General features: G+C 39.8%; 1 protein-coding gene across 2 annotated transcripts in view; it reads right to left on the bottom strand.

Moving 5' to 3' along the window:
• The window catches only part of fstl5 (follistatin-like 5), a 1175110-nt gene that overhangs the window by 58732 nt on the left and 1089965 nt on the right, over positions 1-26413 (bottom strand). For both annotated transcript variants that reach the window (XM_028802632.2, XM_028802633.2), the window contains one exon: positions 9036-9185. In XM_028802632.2, the coding sequence (XP_028658465.2) occupies positions 9036-9185 (150 nt within the window). The remainder of the gene's footprint in view (positions 1-9035; positions 9186-26413) is intronic.

The following is a 26413-nucleotide window of genomic DNA, read 5'->3' as shown; positions in this document are numbered from 1 at the left end:
CTATTAATAAGATTGGGCAGACTAAAAACTGAGTATACTATAATTAATTTATTAATTTGGAAAAGTTTATAATTAAATTTTTAAAGAAAGCAATCCCTGCTTTTATAAACTATAAGTGTCCTTCCAAGATTTTATAGATGTGAAAAGTGTGTCTAATTCAAGAGGATATCATATAATCCATTTAATATACAGTATAATGCTTAATTAATATTCATGTGTCTGTCTGGTATGCAAATCTACACCACTGAACCTCTCTCTGACAAACTTTAAAAAGATTACCCATTTGTACAAAGGAAGACCACAAGCAATATTTTTGTTTGGAAAATTTTCTCCCTGGTGCATTTAACTTAGTAACCACACCTGCACTTAATTACGGAAGTGCCCCTAGGAGGCATCTTTGTGACGTGGCACATGTGTGCAAAGTTATTTCCCATGGTAGGTTCAGCTAGTGAGAATGTGTTTGGGGTACAGAAGTTTTCCCCCGTGGTGAATTTATTTAGTGATTGCACCTGCCCTTTATTCTGCCCTGGTCAGCACCAGGTACCCCTGCACGTTTTTTCCATACAATTCACATTCATGGGGTACAGAGTTTTTGCAGCAGCATTTATCAAAGAAAGTAACCAAACCTGTCCAGGATGTCATCCTGGTTTGGGGCATTCCTACTCACACAACACCTCACAGTAAACAAACCAACCAACACTTTTATCTCATTATGGAATTAGTCCAGACATTAAAACACATAATTAATGCTTGGTGTGAGGATAGATAGATAGATAGATAGATAGATAGATAGATAGATAGATAGATAGATAGATAGATAGATAGATAGATAGATAGATAGATAGATAGATAGATAGATAGATCGTGTAAGAAAGGCGCTATATTGTGCCCGACCCGACACAGATTGTTTATTTTTACACGTGCCTCCCGTGTCCAATCTTATTTTTCTTCAGCTGGAGGGCACGTCTTCCCTGTAATCCCTCCAGCCACAACACAGTCCCAAGCACAAATAAACACACAAGCACTATCCTCTGTCTCTTCCTCCACCGCTCTTCCTCAGTAAGCTTCGTCCTCATACTCCCGACTCTGGCCGCTGAGTGGTGGTTGCTGGCTCCCTTTTATCAGGCACCTGGAAGTGCTCCAGGTGGTTGATTGCCGTCATCCGGCTGCACTTCCGGGTAAGGCGAAACCTGTGCCCAAAACAGCCAGCAGCTCCTGTTGCAGCACCCCCTGGTGGCGCCTGTGGAACCCCACAGAGCTGCACAGACCTCCAACACCCATGAAGACCTGGGGGAGTCCGAGGCACCGCTGCAACCCAGGGATGCTGCCATCTAGCGTCCGGGGGAGATACTGGGCTTCCCACCCCTGTCCCCCTGGCAGATGTGATGAAGGGGCGTCCCAGCCAGGCATGGGCCCCGGCCATCTGTCACAATAGATAGATAGATAGATAGATAGATAGATAGATAGATAGATAGATAGATAGATAGATAGATAGATAGATAGATAGATAGATAGATAGATAGATAGATAGATAGATAGAACTGTATTTGTCCCATGGGGGAAATTTGGCTTTTTATAGAAGCTCAATATATAAATAAATATTATTACATTATACAAACAACAACACCCCCCAACATACACACCAGAATAGTTAAAATGGAAAAAACAGTCTGATCTAAAAAGAGCAGTAGCAGTCACAGTGAGGCACTATAGAGGCCTATAGCCTTTGGTAATAAGGAGCCTCAGTAGCGTTTCTTTATACACTTCTGATGAATAATAATAATACTAGATCAACTCAGGGAACTGTCCTGTCTCCCTTCCTGTTCACTATCTACACAACAGACTTCCAGCACAATACCAGCATTTTCCATCTACAGAAATTTTCAGACGACTTCTCCATCATAGACTGCATTAATAAGGGAGACTAGTCACGAGTACAGGAAGGTTGTGGAGGACTATGCTTGTGATGCAGGAGGAACAACGTGCAACTCTGTCTTGTGATGCAGGAGGAACAACGTGCAACTCAACATCAGCAAGACAAAATAGCTGGTGGTGGACTTCTGGCATGCCAAATAGCCTCTGACACCAGTCACCATTCATGGGGACTACGTGGAAGTGTTGCAGAGCTACAAGTACCTCTGGGTTCACATAAACAACAAACTGGACTGGTCTGACAACACAGTAGTGCTGTACAAGAAGGACCAGAGCAGACTAAACTTGCTAAAGAGACTCAGGTCCTTTGATGTGTGTACAGCAGGCTGCTGGAAATGATCTACGAATCCATGGTAGCCTGTGTTGGTGTTCTGCCCTTCAGTCTCCTTTGGACTCAAACTAAGCTCAAAAGAAGTACAGTGTCTGAACAAACTTATCAGGAAAGCCTGCTTCATCACAGGGTGAACCCTGGATGCACTGGAAGCTATTGTGTTAAAGCATGAGATGATGTCAAAACTGGATGTCACCATGAAAAATCCCCTTGAGGAGGAGCTCTTTAGTCACAGGCTCATTCTACCATGGTGTGCTAAGAAGCTACTCTGGGGGTCTTTTCTGCTCAGTGCTATCAGGCAATTCAATGCTTCCTCTTGATGTACTCAGTAAGTTCATTTTGAAATATCTATTTAGTTATATTCCAATTGATTGATTGATGGGTTGTATTGTCTGTCTTCTGAGTCTGTATCCTTATTTTTGATGTTTCTCCTGCTGTATGCATCTGAATTTCCCCATTGGGTTAATAAAGTTTTTCTAATCTAATCTATAGTACATCTTACCCTGAAGAAGGGGCCTGAGCTGCCTCAAATGCTTGCATATCGTAATCTTTTTAGTTAACCAATAAGAAGTGTCATTCTGCTGCACTTCTCATTTAATCCAATCTAATAAGTTGTGACCAATTAGCTGTGAGTTGCAGTCATTTTAAGTTGAATTTGAATGAGAAGGAGGGTAGACATGATAGCAGACTTAATTGCTCTTTAACACATAGCCCCAAAAATAAGTGTAGGCTTCTTATTCCTTGTCTGAATGTCATGGCTGCTGGTGTTCACTCAACTATCCGTTCATTTTTCAACTGGCTTACCTGTTCAGGGTTGGGTGAAGTATTTTTTATCCTGGCACAAGTTGAGCACAAGGTAGGAACCAGCCCTTCAGCAGGATGCCAGACTCATACACATTAACACTTCCTCATATGGGATCAGTTTAGAGTCATCAGATAATTTAGGTTACGTATCTTTAGGATGTAGGAGGAAAACTGGAGTAAGTGCCATACAGAGAGTGTCAGTTACAGTTGTGGTAAGCAAGTAAGTACGCAGAAATCAAGGCAAGCTTCAGATCATCTGCACTTGTGGCTAATCTGCAATGGTGAGACGTGAGCTGCTTCATATATTCCTTCCAAAGTAAAATTTCTACATTGTCCATCCATTTTTGTGGTATGATGCTCTGAAGCAAGAGGCAAATCTGCCTAATGATGCAAAATGTAATATGCAAATAAAAGTGCATAATCACAGAGGCGCGCAGTAAGCAGAGCTACTAAAAAAAGCATGCTCTGAAAGCACAGCTGCTAATAGTAAATACTAGCTATCTCCTGCGGCTCTGCCCGCGTAGTAGTGACACAGGTCAAACTTTAAAAAATCAATTAAAAAAAATGTAATAATTTGTATTGAGAAGAATTTATAATGATAGCTATCATATCCGAGGGCTTGTTGATATACAATATTTTTGGTTTTACTATCAGGGGCAAGAATGTAGCTGTGATCTCTTGGCCAAAAATGTAAAAAGTTGGCAAAGTATCTCTGGCCAAGCGGAAGGCAGGTATGCTCCAATGTGAAATGCTGCCACCGTATCTGATCGTGTTCAGCTTTGACGGGAGAGTGTCCCCCGTCTGGGAAGAAGTGCATGTGGCCGTGATATCTCTGCCAATGAGCAGGTACCCTCTAAAACACACGGAAAGTATCAAACGTTACTCTTTAATAATCTGTAGATGATAATGTCTGCTGAACAAACAGGTATCGCTAGCTAAGTGGAGGCAAGGTACGCTCCAACACATAGCGAGAGGTAGAGCGACTCGAATGGAGGCTGGCATGTGAGTGAGGAGGGCCCCGCCTGGCTCCCTACTCCTGAGGTCCCACTGCTTCTCTCTCAGATTTGTGCGAATAAATCAGTGCTGCAACCAAACTATGTTACTTAGCGCAATGAGAAAGTCGCAAAATCAACTAAATGTTCAAGCAAATTATAGAAAAAAAAAACCAGATCTAAATCCATTAAGTAGTTCTCTCGTGAAAAGCGGACAGACATACAAACGGGTCTAAAAAACAATAAGAAATTTCGTGCTTGGACCACGAAATTTTTAAAACCATTTCTTAGCGAGCACCTATGGGCCAAGGGTAACCTACATTCCAAATTTAAAGTCCAAAGTCCTCAGGGTTCGGGGGATTTCGTGATGAATGAGTCAGTGGCATTTGACTTTTATATATATATATATATATATATATATATATATATATATTTATTTATTTATTTGCAACAGCAATTAAAGTAACATATCATATGTTTTCACCACAGAAATAACAAGTTATAACTATAGTGCCTTACAGGTCTTTTAAATGACAAATTTGGATAAAATCACTATAAAAAGGGCCCAAACATCATTTATTTCTAAATAACATATTATTTTCTCAGAATTAAATCAAAAGAGGAACAAGCTGTTTACAGCAGCAGTGACACAATTCCACCTAAAGCATGACTTTTAAAAAGTGGCTTTTTCAGTAAATGCCAACTTCATCATAATACCAATCTGATTATCCTGTTTCTCTTGTGTATGAAATCATTCTGTTTTATGATGCCAGAGGATCAAACAAGCTTGGACAAAATGTCATTAAGATTTTTAATTAATAATATCACAATTATATTCATTTCATAGTCTTCTCACTTCCAATGAGATGATAATTGAAAAATTATAATTCCAAAATTATGCTGCATATGCGTGCACACACACATATATTGTCACACATACATGTCTGAGGGACACCGTCAGTGCTCATCCAAGGTATAATACTATTGCTAATAGTATCATTTTTTTTCTCTTCCTCAGTATCGAGAAGACGACCTTTGAGGGAAAGTAACCCCAATCCCACCCAGAGAGGTATAAAAGCCCAACGATACAGGAGGGAGTCTCATATGGACCCAGACAGACCTAGAGTAAGAAGTTGTAAGATCCATACCTGCTGATAAGTGCCATTACTTTGAGAGCCCAAGAAGCTGATTTATGCTCTGAGTACGTTTTGTTATTCATTGCCACAAAATTAAAAGGTGCAACCTGGCCGGCACCGCGACACTTTGAATGGCTGTCTGTATTACTTCCACCCGTCCAAAATATATATAGTGGACTTTGAATGTACAGTATACAGTATATACCCATTCACTTTTTACAGATTTTGGTATGTTGCAGTCTCATACGAAAATCATTCCTTCATCAAGCAACTCTCAATACCTCAGAATAACAAAGCAAATTCATGATTTTAGAAATTTTTACAAATGTATTAAAAATAAAAAAATAAAATCTCACAATGGCATAAGTATTCAGACAGTTTGCTATGACACAAGAAATATGACTCAGGTGAGTCTCATTCTATTAATAATTGTCAAGATGTTTCTACACCTTGTTTTGAGTCCATCTGTGGTCAATTCATTATACTTGATTAGGAAATACATACACATGTCTAGAGAAGGTCCCACAGACAAAAGTGGAAAATGTGTATTAGAAGGATTTGCAGGCAGAGCTTAGAGAAAGAATTGTGTTGAGGCACACAGTCGGGGAAGGCCACAATACTTTTCCTGCAGCTCTGAAAGTTCTCAAAAGCACAGTGAACTTCATCATTCTTAAATGGAGGAAATTTGGGACAACCACAAAATATCTTAGAGCTGGCCATAAAGCAAACTTGAGCAAGCATGGGAAAAGGGTCCTGGTAAAAGAGGTGATCAGGAACCCAATGGTTACTCTGGTTGAGCTCCCGAGAACCTATGTGGAGATAGGAGAAATCTGTAGAAGGATAACCTTCAGTACAATGCTCCACTAATCTGGGCTTTATGTAAAACCTCACCCCAAAACCTCCTGGTAAAAGAGGTGATCAGGAACCCAATGGTTACTCTGGTTGAGCTCCCGAGAACCTATGTGGAGATAGGAGAAATCTGTAGAAGGATAACCTTCAGTACAATGCTCCACTAATCTGGGCTTTATGTAAAACCTCACCCCAGTAAAAGAAACATGCAAAAGGCATCAAAAGGTCAATCATCATCTGTGCAGGAACATTATAATGGTGAAGAATGGTCACAGTGGCTTCATGCTGTTGAATTGTTTTTCAACGGCAGGGACTGGCACACTAAAAGACTGGGTTAAGGGAAAGCTGAACAAAGCAAATTGTAGAGGTGTCTTTAATGAAAACCTGCTCCCAGAGTGCTCTGGAACATGGACTGGGCCAATAGTTCGGATTCCAACAAGACCAAGACCCTAAGTGCAAAGCAATGACAACACAGGAGTATCTTAGGGACAACTCTAGAAAAGTCCTTGAGTTGTCCAGCAAGAGCACAAACTTGAACCCAACTGAACATCTCTGGAGAGACCTGAAAATAGCTGTCCACTGATGGTCTCCATCCAACCTGACAGAGCTTGAGAAGATTTGCACAGAAGAACTGTAGAAAATCCCCAAATCCAGGTTTGACAAGCTTATCGCGTCATACCCAAGAAGACTCTAGGCTGTAATCATTGACAAGGGGCTTCAACTAAGTACTGAATAAAGGGTCTAAATACTCCAGTCAGCATCCGGCGCCGCCGTGAGTGGCAGCCTTTTCAGCAGCTCCGTGTATGACTGTATATGTATGTGTACTTTTCTACTTTTATTTTTCTATTTTTATTTATTGATCACTCCTACCACTTTATTTTATGTGGATTCCTTCCCTGGACACACTTACTTTTACAACGTGGGCATGGATTTTAACACGCCGAGACTCGCCTATTCAAGTACTCAACTTCGGGCGCTGAGAACAAATGCTTATTTTTGTGAATTTCCCATTGGGATTAATAAAGTATCTATCTATCTATCTATCTATCTATCTATCTATCTATCTATCTATCTATCTATCTATCTATCTATCTATCTATCTATCTATCTAGTATGATATTTCAGTTTTTATATTTTTATTAATTTGCCATATTTCTAATATCCTATTTTTGCTTTGTCATTCTGGAGTACTGTGTTTTGCTTGATGTGGGAAAAAATAAATAATTTAGCACAAGGCTGCAATATAACAAAATGTGTATAAAGTGAAGTTTTCGGAATACTTTCTGAATGTACTGTACATTTACACTGTATGTAGTTTGTAGCTCTGCTTCCTCTCAGGTCTAACATTCCAAGTTCCGTTTCCAGTGTCAATTCCATTTCATTATCCCTGTGTATTTTGTATGTCCCCTCCATGTTTGCATGAGTTTTCTTCCCATGTCCGCATGTATGTTAGGTATATTAACAAATCATGACAATTAAACTATTAGCTATCCAAACCAGCTCGATGGACTGAGTGATCGGCTGTCTTTTGTGAAACGTCTTGTGATCTGAACAGAATTAACTAACATCTAACAAATGAACAGTTCTTCAGATAAAACAGATGTTTTATGTTACTACGACTTCACAGATTTAAATATCCCTGTATATCTTTCAATATTTTATACTCATTACCACATAGTTGAACACATTCTTACTTTTCTTTTTTGCTTAATAATGAATAGTGTTGATCAGTGAAATTCGCCAAATCACTTTTCACAGCAAATTTATAGGCTTCACCAGTAAATTTGTTCATTAATTTTTTCAAAATAAATTTCACCAACTTTTTTCTCCCAAAACCCCTATGATGCTTTCTGATGCCTAGGTGACATTACAGAGCTGTAGCGGTCATGTTGGAGATGTTGGATGAGGATGTCACTACCCAATTTTTGCAGTGACTTTGCTGGGTTCGCCAGTGACCTTGTTTGCCGAATTTTTCCCTGAAAATTCAACATGCAGCTGGTCTAGACAAATATTTTTTTCCCAGCATCTGTAGGATAGTTTGTGACATTACAGAGCTGTAGCAGCCATGTTTGATGGGGATACCACTACCCAATCTGTGCTACCTATCTGATTTGTGTCCTGCAGTCACAGCACTTTACACAAGCATACTGTAAGCATACTCCAACTCACACTTTATGGTGCTGCCTGAGCTCTGTCATACAGGCATGAATAGTTTATGGTGATGTCACTCCTCAGCTGGTACACTAACCAGGTTTTCACTCTACATGTATTTAAAAAAAATCAATTCAACATTGCACTCTACAGCATTGCCAGTCTGGACTGCACATATGGATACATAACTCACAGTACTTTTAGTTTAGGGGTACATTAGCTGACCATAATTAGAATATTAATTGTGTTGTTCTGCATAGATTCATTGTACATTTTGTCTTCACAGCTGGATTAAGCATGTTACGCTCCTCATTATGTAGCGCAGATTGGGTAGTAACAGGGACAGTCTCCTGGAGTATATAACGACAATCCCTTGCACCACAGGGTCTGTGGCTGTTAGTTAGACATGGGGGATAGGAGTCTTGGGATACACAGAGAGAGATACAGGACACTGAGTATTGTGGACTTGAAGTATAATTTTATTTTAGGGAGGCACATTGGCACAGTATTTAGCAATTCTACCTCACAGCTCAGGTCACATTTTTGGCCACAATAATTAATCCATAATCATAATTTTCAGATACTTCTATAGACCTTAGGGACACTTAGAAGACATTTGCATTTTTATAATCTACTCAAAACTACTTCACTCTCTCCTTCCCCAATAACTTCAGTGCATCTTAATGTGTGTGCTGAAATTCCCAGATCTTTCTGTGTGTTTACTGAACGAAAACTGAAACACATTCAGCAGAGTTCAATCATCACTAGTGAACAAAAGTAACAGGAAAGAATAATGCAAATGTTTTCTGTTTTTGGCCCAAATGTATATTTAAAACCTACCTGTACAGCTTTCTGGGACTGGACATCTATAATAAGAACTCTGTCCAGGGTTGGCTGTGCCACATAGATGAACTTGTCTCTTACGTTCACCGCTGATGCCCAGATGCATTTCTGTGTTGTACTGTTGTCATGATTTGGGCAGACTTCCTCCTAAAGAATAAAAAATAAAAACGTTAATTCTAAATAAAAGTCTATTTAGGGACACATATATTGTAGTCAGACAGGGCAGTGGTAAACAGATTCACTTCAATTCAGTTTGTTCACAATTTTTATTTTGCCTAATAGGTTGCCTGTCACACTCCACAGATTATTACAATACAAAATAATACAAGCAATGGTAATTAATAGACAGATTCTAAATACTAACATAAGCAGTAAAATATAAATGTGTCAGGAAAAATTAGAGGCCAGGTGGCAAATAGAATAGGGAAAAAAATCAAGTGTGACACAGGTTGAAAAATAAAAGAAAACCCTCATGGAGATAAAAGTGGATTCACCTACTCCTGCCAGCCCTGCACTTGACCGCTAGCCACTTCAGCGTTGTCATGGCTGTATCCTTCAGGTCATTGTCACACTGAAAGGTGAGTCATCACCCCAGTCTAACGGTGTGTGCACTATAGAGCAGGTTTTCTTCAAGGACCTCTTTGCATTTGGCTGAAATCATCCTTCCTCTAATTCTGATCACTGTCCCTGATGCTGTCGCCATCATGTTTCACCAGAGAGATTTAATTAGGCAGGTGATGTTCAGACCAAGTGTTTGCAGTTCTGCACAGAGAGTTCAATTTTAATCTAATCAGACTAGCAAATCTCTTGCCCCCTAGTTCTTTAAATGTGGCCTGGCAAACTACAAGCAGGCTATCATATGCACCTAATTGATGGAGTGCTGGTGAGATGGTTGTCCTTCTGCCAGGTTCTCCCATCTCAGCAGAGGACTTCTGAAACTCTGTTAGAGTGATCATTGGGTTCTTGGTCACCACCCTGACCAAGGGCCTTCTTGCCCCAGTTGGAACAGATAGAGAACTCTAGGAAGAGTCCTGATAGTTTCAAACTTTTTCTGTTTCACAATTGTTGAGGCCACTGTGCTCCTGGGAACACTCAAAGCCAGGGAACTCAATCACGGTGATGGAGGGCCGCAGTGGCTGCAGGTTTTTGCGCCAACCCAGTTGCTTAATAAGAAGCACGTATTGCTCAAGTAACACTTCTGCTTCACTTTAGTTGTCTCGCTCATTAAGATTTTGAACCCTTATTGCTTATTTTAGTCTTAAACAGCTGCATTCTTGGATTTTAATTGCGCCTAATTAACAACAACATCGAAATGACAAAAGACACATTTCTCAATTTAACTTGTTTTCATTTACATCTGTGTGTATTTATCATGCACTTTTGGGTTTAATTAAATACTTGTAAGGAAGGTGAATAGATTAAAGTGAAGGACTGAGAATTACTCCTCCATTTCAGCCTTCAAATCATTTGGATGATAACCTTAGAAAGGGGAAGAAAATCTAGGATATGAGAATGACCTGACATCCATCCATCCATTTCCCAACCCGCTGAATCTGAACACAGGGTCGCGGGGGTCTGCTGAAGCCAATCCCAGCCAACACAGGGCACAAGGCACAAGGCAGGGAACCAATCCCGGGCAGGGTGCCAACCCACCGCAGATAACCTAACATAGCAGAGTTAAATCACAAACAACCCATGAAATTAAATTGGTGGCAAGAACTGCTTTCTAATTAAGCAACCAGATTAGAACAAAAACCTGCAGCTACTGCGGCCCTCCACGACTGTGATCGAGGACCCCTGCTCAAAGCTTTAAGAATGATTTTTATACTCTTGACATGATCTAAGTCTCACTGTAATTCGATCACAGAGGCATACAGAGAGTTTTTTGGACTTCATATTTCAAGGCCAGATCAATTCAGTTTGCTACAGATGGACACTAATCAAGTTCCAGACACATCTTAAGGAGAAATAAAGCAAACAGGATGAACCTGACCACAATTTAGAGTGCCACAGCAAAGGTTTTCAAAGTGGGGGCAGCAGTTCTGGTGAGGCTGATATTCTTAAAAACTGTCTTTAAACTGCCTCAAGTAGTTTTTAAATAAATGTACAGGTATTTCAAATTTTTCAATTGTTTCATAAAAGTAGTCACTTCTTAAATGTAATTATAGACTAAAGCAGAAGTTCTCAATGTGGTATGTAAGCAGCAGTCAGGTGGTATGCGAGGGAGCCAAAAAAAAAAGAGGGTAAAATTTGAGACTTAAAAGGACTGTTGGTTCTGCAACAGTTGAAATGAAGTCTTCATGTTTGACTGCACCTCATTTGCACTGCTCTGATCCACAACGTGTTTCCCACTCCTCTCATTTCTCTTGTTCCTCTCATGTGTTCCTCATTCACGTCACGTTAAGTTACCAACAGTTCAAATTGAGTCTGAGGTAAAAGGTGCCAGGATGACAACTGCCTTAGAACCATGCACCAAGACTGATGGATTATTGCAAAAGAGAGCATCTCATCTTTGAGCCACTATGTCTGATCACTATTCAGGGAGTGGATGTAGAGGTGGTGCACTCCTGCAAGTACTTGGGGGTCCACATCAGTGACAGGTCTGACTGGTCTCGTAACACACAGGAAGTACATAAGAAAGGGAAGAGCAAGCTCTTATTATCTTAGGACACCGTGTTCTGTTAATGTGGGTAACGACATCCTCCACATCTTCTACAACTCTGTGATGGCCAGTGTGATTTTCTATACTGTGGCTGATAACGTCACTTCAGGAGAGGCCCACCAAATCAACAAGCTAATTAAAAGGGCAGGTTCAGCTATAGGACACACTCTGGACCCCCTGGAGGTAGTAGAGGAGAAAATTAAAACAAAACCGAGTGCCATTATGAACGATGCCGCACATCCTCTCTCTGACAAACCAATACTGAAGACTTTCAGCCAATGAATCACTCAGCAGAAGTGTGGCAAGAAATGCTACCAGGACTCCTTTAAACCAACAGCAGTAAGCCTTCATAATGTCTCACTTGGACTGGGACTGCCAAGTCAGAAGTTTTTCTTTCTTTTTAATTTTCTTTATTTTTAGTCATTTTGGTGTACCTTCAGACTATAGTGTGTGTGTCTATATTTATTTACCTATTTATGTATTTATTTAATTAAACGGCTTCTGTAAAAAGCCAGGTTCTGTCTGTCTATCTATCTAAATGCATAAACAATGCGTTGTGACAAGTTGTCAAGTAAAATGTTAATACAATTTTCATTAATTACATAAGGATTATACGTAAAGATATATATATATACAAGATTTATTTAAGTAGACAGGAAAACAAAGCAGTTTGAAACTGATTAACATAAATGAGCCCAGCCATATCTGTCCATTAATTCATTGCTGATCTTTGGCCAGTTAACAACAGAGGAGAGGAAAACAAAAATTCCAGTCAGAAGCATCCCTGGAGAAAAGAAACCTCTGGTGGGCCCACTGTCAGTTAAAACAGAGAAAGTCAGAAACAAACTCAGAGACAGTCATGGTCCTGGAGAACTTCAGCAACTGGCTACAGTAGAGTATGAGTTGGGCCGTCTAATCTAATATCAGAATCTATAAATCCTTTGATTTCAAAGTTCCTGGTATCTCAGACGTCTTTTCATTGGCATGTAAACAGCCCGGACATGCAGCAGGATACTGAGAACAAAAAGAGCCCTGAAGTGTGCGTACACAACTTTTATCACACAAAGGTTGGGGTTTCTAAAAAAAAAACTTGCCGGGAGAACATGTGTATATTTATGGCAACTCTAACCCATCTGAGTGCAACATTTCAGAGACACGGGAAAATGAGGGCATCATCATTAATCAAGTAGAAAAATGTGGCCAAACCAGCTAAATGATGACTCACGTGTATAATAATTTCCATCATTGAGCCATTACTAGACTGTGCATTGATGGGACACACATATTAAACCTTAAAAGTGATAACTCTTTTAGTTCCCTTTAAAGCTGGCCAATGCTGCAAATTTGTACTGAAGAAATTTTTTGTTTTTTTTTGGTCAGTTTATATCTTCTACCAGGAGTAAGGGAACTGGCTGACAGGTCAGGAATACCTCAGCCAAGCTTCACTGCATCACGACTGGTGCACAGGAAGCCATAAACTCAACAATGAGGCACTATATTCAATTTTTGTATCGTGTGGGTGTACATCAGGCTCTATTGTAGGCATGGAGCTGGACAGTTTGACATCTGTGGCGGAGCGACGGGCGCTCAGCAGGCTCCTATCAATTATGGAGAATCCACTGCATCCACTAAATAGTATCATCTCCAGACAGAGGAGCAGCTTCAGCGACAGACTGCTGTCACTGTCCTGCTCCACTGACAGACTGAGGAGATCGTTCCATCCCAACACTATGTGACTCTTCAATTCCACCCGGTGTTTGGGGGGTAAACGTTAACATTATTCAAAGTTATTGTCTGCTTTTACCTGCATTTTTATTACTCTTTAATTTAATATTGTTTTTTTGTATCAGTATGCTGCTGCTGGAGTATGTGAATTTCCCCTTGGGATTAATAAAGTATCTATCTATCTATCTATCTATCTATCTATCTATCTATCTATCTATCTATCTATCTATCTATCTATCTATCTATCTATCTATCTATCTATCTATCTATAAAACATAATATGTTTTTGCCAACATAAAAAGGCAATTTGTGGCAGTGTCAGGTTTAAAATGTAAATCGAAGCTCTATCATTCAATCATATTGCAGTAAGGGCACCTAGCAAGAATGAAGCTGCTTTTGTTAAACATAGGTAGTTATATTTCACTAACACACAATTCATCTGTGATGCCAAGATATGACTGAAAAACTTCCTGGCTCAGTGTCTTGGGTCAACCCACAATTCATTTATTTTCAGCCAATATAACTTTATGTGAATGCGCTGTACATGATGGCTGGTTGGCTGGTAAGGTAACTAGCTAAACCCTCAGTTTTCGATATGGCCTGTGCTATTCATTGTAACAGAAATCATGTCATCACATGTGCCAGATGATTGTGGGTATCCACTTAGATGCTAGTGCCTTACACTTTTACATGATGCACAGAACACAGAGGATAGACATCACATAATGCTTTGCACGTTCCTGCATGCCCAGTTAAGGAGCGCACCATGGGACTCCATACATCAGCAGGAGAGCTGCTCTGCCAGCCAATGAAATTCTGCAGCATCATGATTGCACATGTACATAGTCCATATATGGTTGTTTCAGGGTGGCATCCAGGCGGGTTTTTGAGGTGCATTCATCTATGGACATTTACAAGATGACTGTGATTTATAAAGGTAAATAGCATATACAGTGGTGTGAAAAACTATTTGCCCCCTTCCTGATTTCTTATTCTTTTGCATGTTTGTCACACAAAATGTTTCTGATCATCAAACACATTTAACCATTAGTCAAATATAACACAAATAAACACAAAATGCAGTTTGTAAATGGTGGTTTTTATCATTTAGGGAGAAAAAAAAATCCAAACCTACATGGCCCTGTGTGAAAAAGTAATTGCCCCCTGAACCTAATAACTGGTTGGGCCACCCTTAGCAGCAATAACTGCAATCAAGCGTTTGCGATAACTTGCAATGAGTCTTTTACAGCGCTCTGGAGGAATTTTGGCCCTCTCATCTTTGCAAAATTGTTGTAATTCAGCTTTATTTGAGGGTTTTCTAGCATGAACCGCCTTTTTAAGGTCATGCCATAGCATCTCAATTGGATTCAGGTCAGAACTTTGACTAGGATACTCCAAAGTCTTCATTTTGTTTTTCTTCAGCCATTCAGAGGTGGATTTGCTGGTGTGTTTTGGGTCATTGTCCTGTTGCAGCACCCAAGATCGCTTCAGCTTGAGTTGACGAACAGATGGCCGGACATTCTCCTTCAGGATTTTTTGGTAGACAGTAGAATTCATGGTTCCATCTATCACAGCAAGCCTTCCAGGTCCTGAAGCAGCAAAACAACCCCAGACCATCACACTACCACCACCATATTTTACTGTTGGTATGATGTTCTTTTTCTGAAATGCTGTGTTCCTTTTACGCCAGATGTAACGGGACATTTGCCTTCCAAAAAGTTCAACTTTTGACTCATCAGTCCACAAGGTATTTTCCCAAAAGTCTTGGCAATCATTGAGATGTTTCTTAGCAAAATTGAGACGAGCCCTAATGTTCTTTTTGCTTAACAGTGGTTTGCGTCTTGGAAATCTGCCATGCAGGCCGTTTTTGCCCAGTCTCTTTCTTATGGTGGAGTCGTGAACACTGACCTTAATTGAGGCAAGTGAGGCCTGCAGTTCTTTAGACGTTGTCCTGGGGTCTTTTGTGACCTCTCGGATGAGTCGTCTCTGCGCTCTTGGGGTAATTTTGGTCGGCCGGCCACTCCTGGGAAGGTTCACCACTGTTCCATGTTTTTGCCATTTGTGGATAATGGCTCTCACTGTGGTTCGCTGGAGTCCCAAAGCTTTAGAAATGGCTTTATAACCTTTACCAGCCTGATAGATCTCAATTACTTCTGTTCTCATTTGTTCCTGAATTTCTTTGGATCTTGGCATGATGTCTAGCTTTTGAGGTGCTTTTGGTCTAGTTCTCTGTGTCAGGCAGCTCCTATTTAAGTGATTTCTTGATTGAAACAGGTGTGGCAGTAATCAGGCCTGGGGGTGGCTACGGAAATTGAACTCAGGTGTGATACACCACAGTTAGGTTATTTTTTAACAAGGGGGCAATTACTTTTTCACACAGGGCCATGTAGGTTTGGATTTTTTTTCTCCCTAAATAATAAAAACCATCATTTAAAAACTGCATTTTGTGTTTACTTGTGTTATATTTGACTAATGGTTAAATGTGTTTGATGATCAGAAACATTTTGTGTGACAAACATGCAAAAGAATAAGAAATCAGGAAGGGGGCAAATAGTTTTTCACACCACTGTAAATTTGAAATGTATGTAATCCAAGCTTTATAAATCTTATTGTATTTTAGCATACAATATATGCATTTTCTTGTTTTTTGCCCTACACATATTTTCACACTCAAATCCACTCAAACTTTTATAAATGAGACATCAAGCCTGTATCCCAATGCTAGAGCTACACCACCACAGAAGTTTTCCACTGTCAGATAGCTGGGACCTGAATGAAAGAACTCTTAACTAAAAGTCCTATCTCACGCTTTCAGGTCAATTTTGTGTAATATTTTTCAGCTTTACAAAATGAAGAATTCATTTATTCACAGTAAGGCATTTTATTATCTGTTGTCAGGTTTTGACATGGTACTCCACGAGTGACTACTCATCATTCAATAAGTCATTCAGGCCGTGTGGAGCAGAGTGAACGAAACTTAGACTCAAACACGGAAAACATGAGGATGTTAGAAGGAGATTTTTCTAAATCAATAAATGTGAAAATAGGGTCCCATGGGGATTATTACTGGGGTTCCTGCTCTTTTTATTAATTTAAAGAATTTAGATAAAAAGCAACATATAAGCTCATTAAATTTTAAGATTATGCTAAATCATGTAGAGTAGCAGATACCCTAGAGTTAGCCAAATCCCTGTACAGAATTTAGATGTGGCGTGATATGAAGCAAATTAAATTTAATGCAAATAAATTCAAAATTTTGCATACAACAAAAAAAAAAATTAGATACTCATTCAAATTGAGCAGTTTGAAGCTTGTAATGCAGCCCTCAAAAAATAAAAAATGACTTGGAAATGGTGTTGGACTCATCACTGATGACAACTAGAGAGTGTTCAGGAAAGCTTAAAATATCATCTTCACTAAATCCTATTTGATAAAAATTCTGATAAAAGAAATTCACACAGTACAGAATTATGTTTTTCATATTTTTTATCCATTTATTTCTTTTTGATTGATGGTGGTAGACTGGCTATTTCTGCTGATTGCATCCTGAATTTGAATTCCACGCTTTGCCGCTGCCTCTCTGGACTTTCTACCCATGTTTGTCTGGGTCTTTCTACAGGTACTCCATTTTCTTCTGCCTCTCAAAGATGTTGATATCAACTTAACTGCAGATTCTAAATTAGCTCCATGTGGATGTACGTATGAATGGGCCCTGTGATGGACTGCTGCCACTTCCACGGTTGTTTTCTGTCTTGCTCTCAAAGCTTCTAGGAAATGATTTAGCCTCCTTGAACCTCAACTACATTAAATAGGTATGAGAATGTTTTTCCTCATTTAAATTAATTAACAATCTTTTTCTCATTCTTGTATTAAGATTGATAGAAGGAATTGTATTTTTTTCAAAAGTAGGCTTAGTGGATACATCAGAACGTCTAACATTAGGACATCGAGAAGAGCAAAGTGCTACACGTGGGCTAAAGGAATGCTGATTAAAAATACAAGATGGGAGACACTGTCCTATAGGAAGCAACTTCTGAAAAGGATTTAGGGGATTATATTGATACAATGCTTTCATTGCTTAAAAATGTGCAGAAGTAATTAAAAAAGGTAAATAAAATGGTAGGTTATATTATAAAAACTGTTGACTCGAGTGATGGCATGCTTATACTATATAATGCACTAGCAAAGCCACATCTGGAGTTTTGTGTGCAGTTCTGGTCACCATGCTGCAGCACTTGAAGTTGTGCAGAGGAGAGCAGCAGGTGCATCCCAGGACTTGAGGGCACATCCTGCTGTGACAGACTCAGAGAATTAAACCTGTTTAGTCTTGAGCAGAGAAGACTGCGTTGGGGAATTAATCCTGGTACTGTATTTAAAATTCTCAAAGGCATTGATAAAGTAGATCCAGCAGAATTCTTTCAGCTTAAGGGGGAATAATGCAATCTAGGGCATCAGTGGAAAGTAAGGGGAAGTGTATTTAGAACTGAAGCCAGAAAGATGGGTTTTTATGCAAAGAGGAGGGTCTCGGCCAGACTATCGAGGCGTGTAGTTCAAGGAAAACCTTGACAACCTTTAAGACATATCTGGATGAGGTACTGGGATAACTTAGCTATTAGCTAAACAAATGAGCTTGATGGACTGAATCGTCTCCTCTTATTTGTCACATTTCTTATGCCCTTATTAGAACAACTGGGATGAGAATAGGCCATTCAGCCCAACAGTCTGCCCATCCTATACACATACAGTGTTCAAAATAACATCAGGTTGAGATTTGAAGGTCCCATCCTACTCTTCACCCAACTACTTGGTATTCCATATGTCTATGGTTCTTTGCATGAAGAAAAACCTTCTAACATTTCTGTGAAATCTGCCCTTAAGCTTCCATCCGTGTCCCCATATTCTTAACGCACAATTTATTTTAAAATAACAATTTGGATCCCATGTACCAATTCTTTTTATAACTTCAAATACATCTCTCATATCACCTCCTAATCTCTGTTTGCTTAAAACGAAAAGGTTCAACCGAATTTGTTTCTTCTCATAGCTCATATCTCTCAGTTGCTTTTCATTTACATTTACACTTACCTTTACTTATTTGGCTGTCACCTTTATTCAAGGCAAAGTACACAATTTATGATACAATTGGTTACATTTCTTTTGATTTTGTAATTGGAGCACAGGCAGCTCAAGTGACTTACTCATGGTCACACAATGGCAGTAGCGTGGCTATGTCTTTTTGTAATATGGTGACCAAAACTGAACACAGTCCTGTAGACTAGGCCTCACTAGCACATCATATAACTTAAGCAGAATAAAAGTAACTATAATTATGTACAGCATTAATAAGGTGAATTCAAACTGCTACTTCAAACTCCTTAGCATTACATTTCTGTCTATTATATAAAAACAATTCTGGGACCAGATGAGACGTTTTAGCCTGGGACGAGACATGACTTTTTCAGAGAGATACTTTCATGCCCCGCTAGACAAGACTTTGTGCCAAGAGATTTAACCACGCCCGGGGCTGGAAATGATTTAACCATGCCCGGGGCTGGAAATAAAAGACGAAGAATAGATGACAAAGTAGAATGTCGTAAAGAGGTTCCAAAACGCTGGCACGATACACATGCAGAGCAGGTTAGAGATAATGAAAGTACTAAAATTCGAAAGTCGTAAAATGATAGTAAATGATAGCAAAGATTGCATTAGCGCAAACAAACGGAAATTATTACTCGGTGAAATAATGGAACTGCGAAAAGACATTGAATATATTGTTCGGATTTAATATGTTGGAGACTTGTAGATTGTCTAATTCGTGTTGCCATTAGGGAAAAGTAGTGTTTCTTTCCAATGAAGAGGCGTATCCACAAGAATTAAAAGATTTGTTGTTTGGTGAAAGTGAAATCAACATACGCAAGCAGTAAAGATGTGAAGTGGCTGGTGGGTTTGCGAGTGAAGCCCCCTAGTTTTCTCAAAAAAAAAAATTGTAAAGGCTAACCACGACACAGACAGATGCTGAAGGCACAAGCACAAAAAGCACACGTGATTTATTTACAATTCAGTGTCCCCAACAGTCCAAACACACACTTTCTTTCCTCTTTTCTTCTTTAATTGTCTCTCACTCTTTCTTTTCTCCCAGTCCTTCTTTCTCCCTTTCTCCTCCACTCTTCCTCAGCAAGCTTCATCCTCCTCCTCCTCCCGACTCTGGCTCTCTGAGTGGTGTCTACTGACCCCTTATATGAGGAACCCGGAAGTGCTCCAGGTGTCTGATGACGTAATTCCGGCAGCCCTTACAGGTGTGATGGAAGAGCTGTTCTCCAGGGCTGAGTAGCAGCTGCAGCACCCCCTGGAGGCGCCCACGGATCCCAACAGAGCTGCACCAAACTCCAAATACCATGAAGCCCTGCAGGAGTCCGAGGCACTGCTGAAACCCAGGGGGGCTACCATCTAACGTTCCTGGGGCCACACTTGCTCCCCAGGTCCTCCCAGCTTGGAGGAGTCCCACCACAAGATACATGTAAAAAGCAATCCCATTTTTTGGCTTGAAAAATTACATTTTTATTAAATCTCATTTTTCTACTGTAACATGCAAAACACTAAAAGTACAAAGTCAAAAGTGTAGAAAGTATAATAATGATACAATAATCTATACTAATAAAAGGCAAAGCCCTCACTGACTCACTCACTCACTCACTCACCCATCACTAATTCTCCAACTTCCCGTGTAGGTGAAAGGCTGAAATTTGGCAGGCTCATTCCTTACAGCTTACTTACAAAAGTTAGGCAGGTTTCATTTCGAAATTCAAAGCGTAACGGTCATAACTGGAACCTACTTTCATATAATATATACAGCCATAGCGGGCATCTCGGTCGCCGTGTGAGGCGGTTGCGTCTTGCATCATCACGCCTCCCACGTGATTGAGTGCCTGCACATATAAGGTAAATATTCGCGGGTGAAGGACTGTGCTTAGCATATTCATAAGCAAATCCACAAGTTCATAGGGACACTGTGGCTAAATACTCACAAGCACATCCACAAGTTAATAGGGACGCTGTCGCTAAATACTCACAAGCATATCCATAAGTTAATAGGGATGCTGTCGCTAAATACTCGCAAGCACATCCACAATTTAATAGGGACGCTGTCGCTAAATACTCGCAAGTGAATCCACAAGTTCATAGGGACGCTGTCGCTAAATACACAGAGGCAAATCCACAAGTTAATGCAGCCTTTATTTCTAGATACGATCCCAATGATGAAAAGCGGCTCATACGAAAACAACAGGTTTGGCTCAAAAAAGCCAATTGTGGATTTGTGTACGACCCAAACATACATTATGAGTCTGACAAAACAGTACACATTGGATCCATGGATGTTCACTGTGACTATTGTCAAGCTCAGAAGTGGAAATGCGAGTCTCCTGGTTTGTGCTGTAACGGAGGTAAAGTCTCTGTCACTCTTTTACGTAAGCTTCCTGACCTAATTACGTTCACTTAAAAGATGCTATTGACAAAAATGACACTGATTTAATAGAACTTGGTCAAGCTGTGATATTACCATCTTTCTTCACTGGAGGACCTCGCTATATGTACACAAGACGCAATGACATACGTACGTCATTATGGCCGCCCTGACTTATTCATCACATTTACTTGCAATCCTAAATGGCCTGACATCACTGAAATTCTCCTTCCACGTCAAAAACCTCACGATCGCCACGACCTTATCAGTCGTGTATTTCATCTCATGATTCGCAAAATGATAGACTTGCTCACAAAGAGTGACATTTTCGAATGTACAAATTGCTACATGTACACCATAGAGTGGCAAAAGCGAGGTATTCCCCATGCACACATTCTATTGTGGCTAAAGGATAGGATTAAACCAGCTCTCATCGATCAAGTCATCCGTGCGGAAATTCCTGATCCACAGACTGACCCTGCCCTACACAAAATAGTAAAATCCACCATGATATTCGTTTGTTCAAAACCTTAAATCTCCGAAATTTCTTCACCGATTGCTTTGAAATTTTGACACAACGTTGCATTCGAATACGCGCGTGTTTTTATATAAATATTATATAGATGTCATACCTGTGACAGGTAAAAACATGCTTTTTTTAAAAAACACAGCGCCACCTGTTAGACGTAAAGGCAACACACGCCATACTAAATATTTTACGATTCTATTTCAATGTTTCGATCAAATACATTTGTAAGTACGTGAATAAAGGCAGCGACATGGCAGTTTTTGGCATGCAACCAGAAAGAAATGATAGGAATGCGGACATACATATCGATGAAATCGCACAGTATTAGGCTGGAAGATACATAAGCAGCAATGAAGCTATATGGCGAATTCTTTCATTTCCCATACATGAACGAAGTCTAGATGTTGTTCACTGAGCAGTACATCTAGAAAATGGACAACGTGTTTATTTCACAGCTGCAAATGTGCAACAAATAGCCCTGAATCCACTGGCTACAACGTTAACTGCTTTCTTTACGTTATGTCAAAATGACGCGTTTGCGAAAACACTGCTGTATTCGGAAGTGACTACGTATTACACATGGAAAGCGAGTAGAAAATCATTTGAACAACGCAAACGAGGAGAGCGAGTCAACGGACAACCTGGCATATTCAAAGAAACTACGATAGGCAGACTGTACACCGTGCATCCCAATCAAGATGAATGCTTCTTTGTTCACATGCTGTTGGTAAATGTGCCCGGTCCAACGTCTTTCCAGCAATTCAGAATTGTCAACGGCGTTACACATGCCACTTTCCGAAGTACATGTCAAGCTCTGAATTTATTGGAGAACGACCGATACTGGGATGTATACATTAATGACGTGTGCAACACGTCACATCCAAATCAAATTCGTGCATTGTTTGCAATCATATTGACCGCCTGCTCTCCTTCATCTCCAACACAGTTATGGGAGAAATATAAATCGCACATGGCTGAAGATATTTTCCGTCGAATACGCAAGTAAAATTCAAATATAAACATGGATGTAACAGCAGATATCTACAACTAAGCGTTGATAATGATTGAAAATTTGTGCTTAGAAATAGCGAACAAAGTTCTCAATCAATTGGGAATGCCATCACTGAATCGATCTGCTGCTGCTTCGTTTGATGTAGAATTGCGTCGTGAACAAAATTACAACACGGGTGATCTTTTGTCGTATGTGCAATCAAATATTCCTAAGCTAACGCTTCAGCAAAAAGGCATTTACAATCAAATAATGCAAACTGTCAATAACGGGGTTGGAGAAATCTGGAAATTGGGAACGGAAAGGTGCCGGTTGATCTGACCTCAGGACGAATTTCATTGCCTCATAACTTCTGCAATTTAGTGACGTCAAAAGAAGAATTGGTTGAAAAAGTATTTCCCAATATTCAAACCAATTATAAGAATCACGATTGGCTGAGTGAACGAGCTATTCTTGCGGCCAAAAACAAAGACGTCTACGAACTTAACAATATTATTCAGTCTAACATTCTGCACAGACAATGGAACAACAAAAAATATTGTATACCCACAAGCATTGTGAAATTAAGCATATTAGAAACGTATGCTTTCTCTTTTCTTTCTTTTCCATTTAACCAGACTGAGGCAACTATTTTTACTGGTGGTGGCTCAGGGGAGAGAGTTTTTATTCCTTGCATCCCTGTTATACCCTCTGATCTCCAAATTTCAATTCAAACGCCTCCAATTTCCAGTAAGGCTCTGCTTCGCAATGACAATTAATAAGTCTCAGGGACAGACCCTACAAAAGGTTGGCATTGATTTGAGGCAAGATTGCTTTTCACATGGCCAACTATACGTTACATGCTCAAGAGTAAGCTCAGCGCACAGCTTGGTCATATTACAACCGGAGGGCCGAACTGACAATGTGGTATACAAAGAGATCCTTAACAAATAATTATTGGTACATTTTCCCTCAGTTTATTTAAAATTTTAAAGCAGTACTTCACCGCTGCGAAGCGCGGGTATTTTGCTAGTAATAATAATAATAATAATAATAATAATAATAATAATAATATGAACAGCACACTGCACTTGTGCGAGTGACGTGAATATCATTTTTGGATTCCCAGATTCACTTTCGGTTTCACTAACTGTTTCAGTTTCACTGCCTGAAGGCAGATTCACTTCATCATCACTGCTGATGAGATGCATTACTTATGAGACGCCATTATGAGGCTAGAAGAAGACGCATCTACACCATTGCTCAGGTTATGGTTGAACCCAACGCTTATGCAAAACATGCCTATACCTTTGCCCGAGTAACACTCTGCACTAACGCTTTTGGCACTTTTACAGCTCGAGTAAACTTCGGGTTTTATGCAAGACACTTCTATACTGTTGCCCAAGTGACACTTGGGGCTAATGCTTTAGCACTGTTTTTACAGCCCGAGTGATGTCTTGGGTCTAACACTAAAGGAGGTTAAATTAATTTCTTCAGCCGGAGCCTATAAGAACAAGTACAATCTGGTTAAGAGTAAATTTTAAATAAATATTTGAACACAGATATGAAAAAACTCCAAATGGAGTGAGGCGGCCTTCTTTATAGTGTACTCGGAAGTGCTCCAAGGTGTCACCTGATTAACCTCCGGCAGCACTTCCGGGTGTGGCAGAAGTGCTGCATGCCCAGACTGTCCAGGTGCCCCCTGGTGATGGCCATGGACCCCCAGTGGGTTCAGCTTCTGATCTCCAAATCCGTGGCCCCGATGAAAACCCAGGGGGCTGCCCTCTTGTGTCCTGGGGGAGGTACTCCTGGTAGTATGCCCATTCCCCCGGTCTTTTCTTATAAAGGGCATCCCATCCGGGCAGGATCCCTGGCCGTCCATCACAATATTATATATATATATATATATAATTTTTTTTTGCGGCATGATATTATTTAGTACTAGATAGCAGCAAAATATTGTCCCGAGTTATTTGGGCTTAGCACTTTAAGGCATATCATTGCACATCACCCCGAGCATGACTTGGGTTTAACTGTAATTGCATCAGATTCTAAGCCGAGTCACATTCAAGGTTAACAACCAGGAGGTTTAGAAAAGAACTTAAGAGAATAGTTGGTACCTTTCGTGTTAGGTGAATGTCACAGCTGATCTGATAGCACAATAAAACAAACTGTAAGAACAGGTAAAACTGTTACCTGTACCATAGTGACCTCCAAATCTCAACCTGGAATTGTTTTTGATATGTTTGGGAAATATTAAGACTTTTATTCGGCTCAAAGACGCACTTTAAAGAGAGGCTCTGCAGTATCGTTTTATTGCAAATAAGCACTAGAAAATTAGAAAGGCAAAACACAAAACTGGAAACATTAAGTATAGATATCTGTGTTTCCTAACCAGTTGAACAAAAACACAAATGAACTCCGGTGACAGTGTAATTCTGTAAATGAAGTCAATTACAGGCCCAGATTGCACACACTTCATCACTGTACCTTACTGTGGGAGTCACTTTGTTATTGTATCTGATTTACCCTTCAAGCCAACAATAAATGCTATGGGAACAGTTTCAGAGTTAATGACTGAACACTTTTAAGCCTCTCTATTATCTGTTCATCTAAGCAAATTTTAGAAAGCAGACTAACTTTTGAATAATAATAAATTGTTACTGATTGACCGGTAACAAATCCAGCCGACTCAGTCACCCAGCCTTGTAGCACATCGATTAGGAAGAACTGAGTAAAGCATAGTTTCCTGCAGTGACTGAGCTGATCCTGTCTATGTCAATTTTTTTTTTTGTGTTTCCACACACAGGTCCATGATTTGAATTTCAAGTTATCTTTATACTACAGTGTATTTGAGACCTCAGCTGTTAAAAAAAATCTGGACTGTTAAAACAGATCTTTGAATGGTGTTCTGCTAGCCAGTATGTAGGAGTGATGGTTCAGAACACTGTCAGTTCCAGTAGCGTTTTAATTAAGATATGTTTTCACTGAAGTGGCACTGTCTTAATTTCAAATGTCACTTTTGATTATTCTTTTTGGAAACATCTCAGTAAGTAGAAGAGATACCTTCTGCACCCCTCCACATTGTGTGAAATTGGAAAGATGCTCTAATAGAGTTGTTCCCAGTAGCAGCTGGGATTTTCCTAATTTTTTGCATTGCTAAAATATGGAACAGAATGTAAAAAGGAAATTATGCTGATTTTTATGCATAAAGTAATCATGCCAACAACCCAAGTGTTTTAATTTTGAGGAGGAGCATTCACTGCGCACAGAATGGTTCATTTGCTTGTTGATATTTACAATCATTTGCTTAAGTTGCTGCAAGGAAAGTCTAATATGTAAAAATAATGCCTTCCCCTGTTGAATAAAATGTGATTCTACAAGTTCCAAGTGGAGACTTGTCAGTTCTAGTTACTTCACTGCTCCTTGCTATCAGAGAAATTAAAGGTAATTATTTGGTTGCTTGGGTTATAATACGAAATTGTCCACAGTGTTACCACACTGAGTCTTTTCACCTGTGAGAACTAACCCACATGATATTGCTTTATAACAAAAAGAAAATGAAATGCCATAATATAGTACAATAAATACTGTTCTGCCCCACATGTTGTTAGCTATTATTGGTTGAACTGTGCTCCCCTTCATCTTGTCATTTATTAACACACCTGTCAGTCACGTCCCACACTCACAGTGGTGTCATAAATGTCTATGAAACTCATGTAAAGCATGTAGGTCCCATAATAAACATTTAAATACAATACACCCCATGTGTCTCACGTAGACACCCCCTTTATCTCTTGTTTCGGTCACGTCTGAAACGTATCTCTAAGGTATATAAACACCGGGGTCTGGCTAGTTGTGGTACGCAGAAATTTGAGCTTCTGTCTACGTGCTTCTGTCTTGATCCAACAGTGGCAATCACTCGCCTTGTAAGTGTCTTTTAAAGCTTTATTGTTTACTGACAGGTTGAAGCGCATTAAGGTCTGTTCATGTTCTGCTTTCCAATATA

This window comes from Erpetoichthys calabaricus, chromosome 5, assembly GCF_900747795.2.
Source record: "Erpetoichthys calabaricus chromosome 5, fErpCal1.3, whole genome shotgun sequence".
In the NCBI taxonomy this organism is placed as follows: Eukaryota; Metazoa; Chordata; class Cladistia; order Polypteriformes; family Polypteridae; genus Erpetoichthys; species Erpetoichthys calabaricus.
This window is presented reverse-complemented; position numbering and strand designations above follow the sequence as displayed.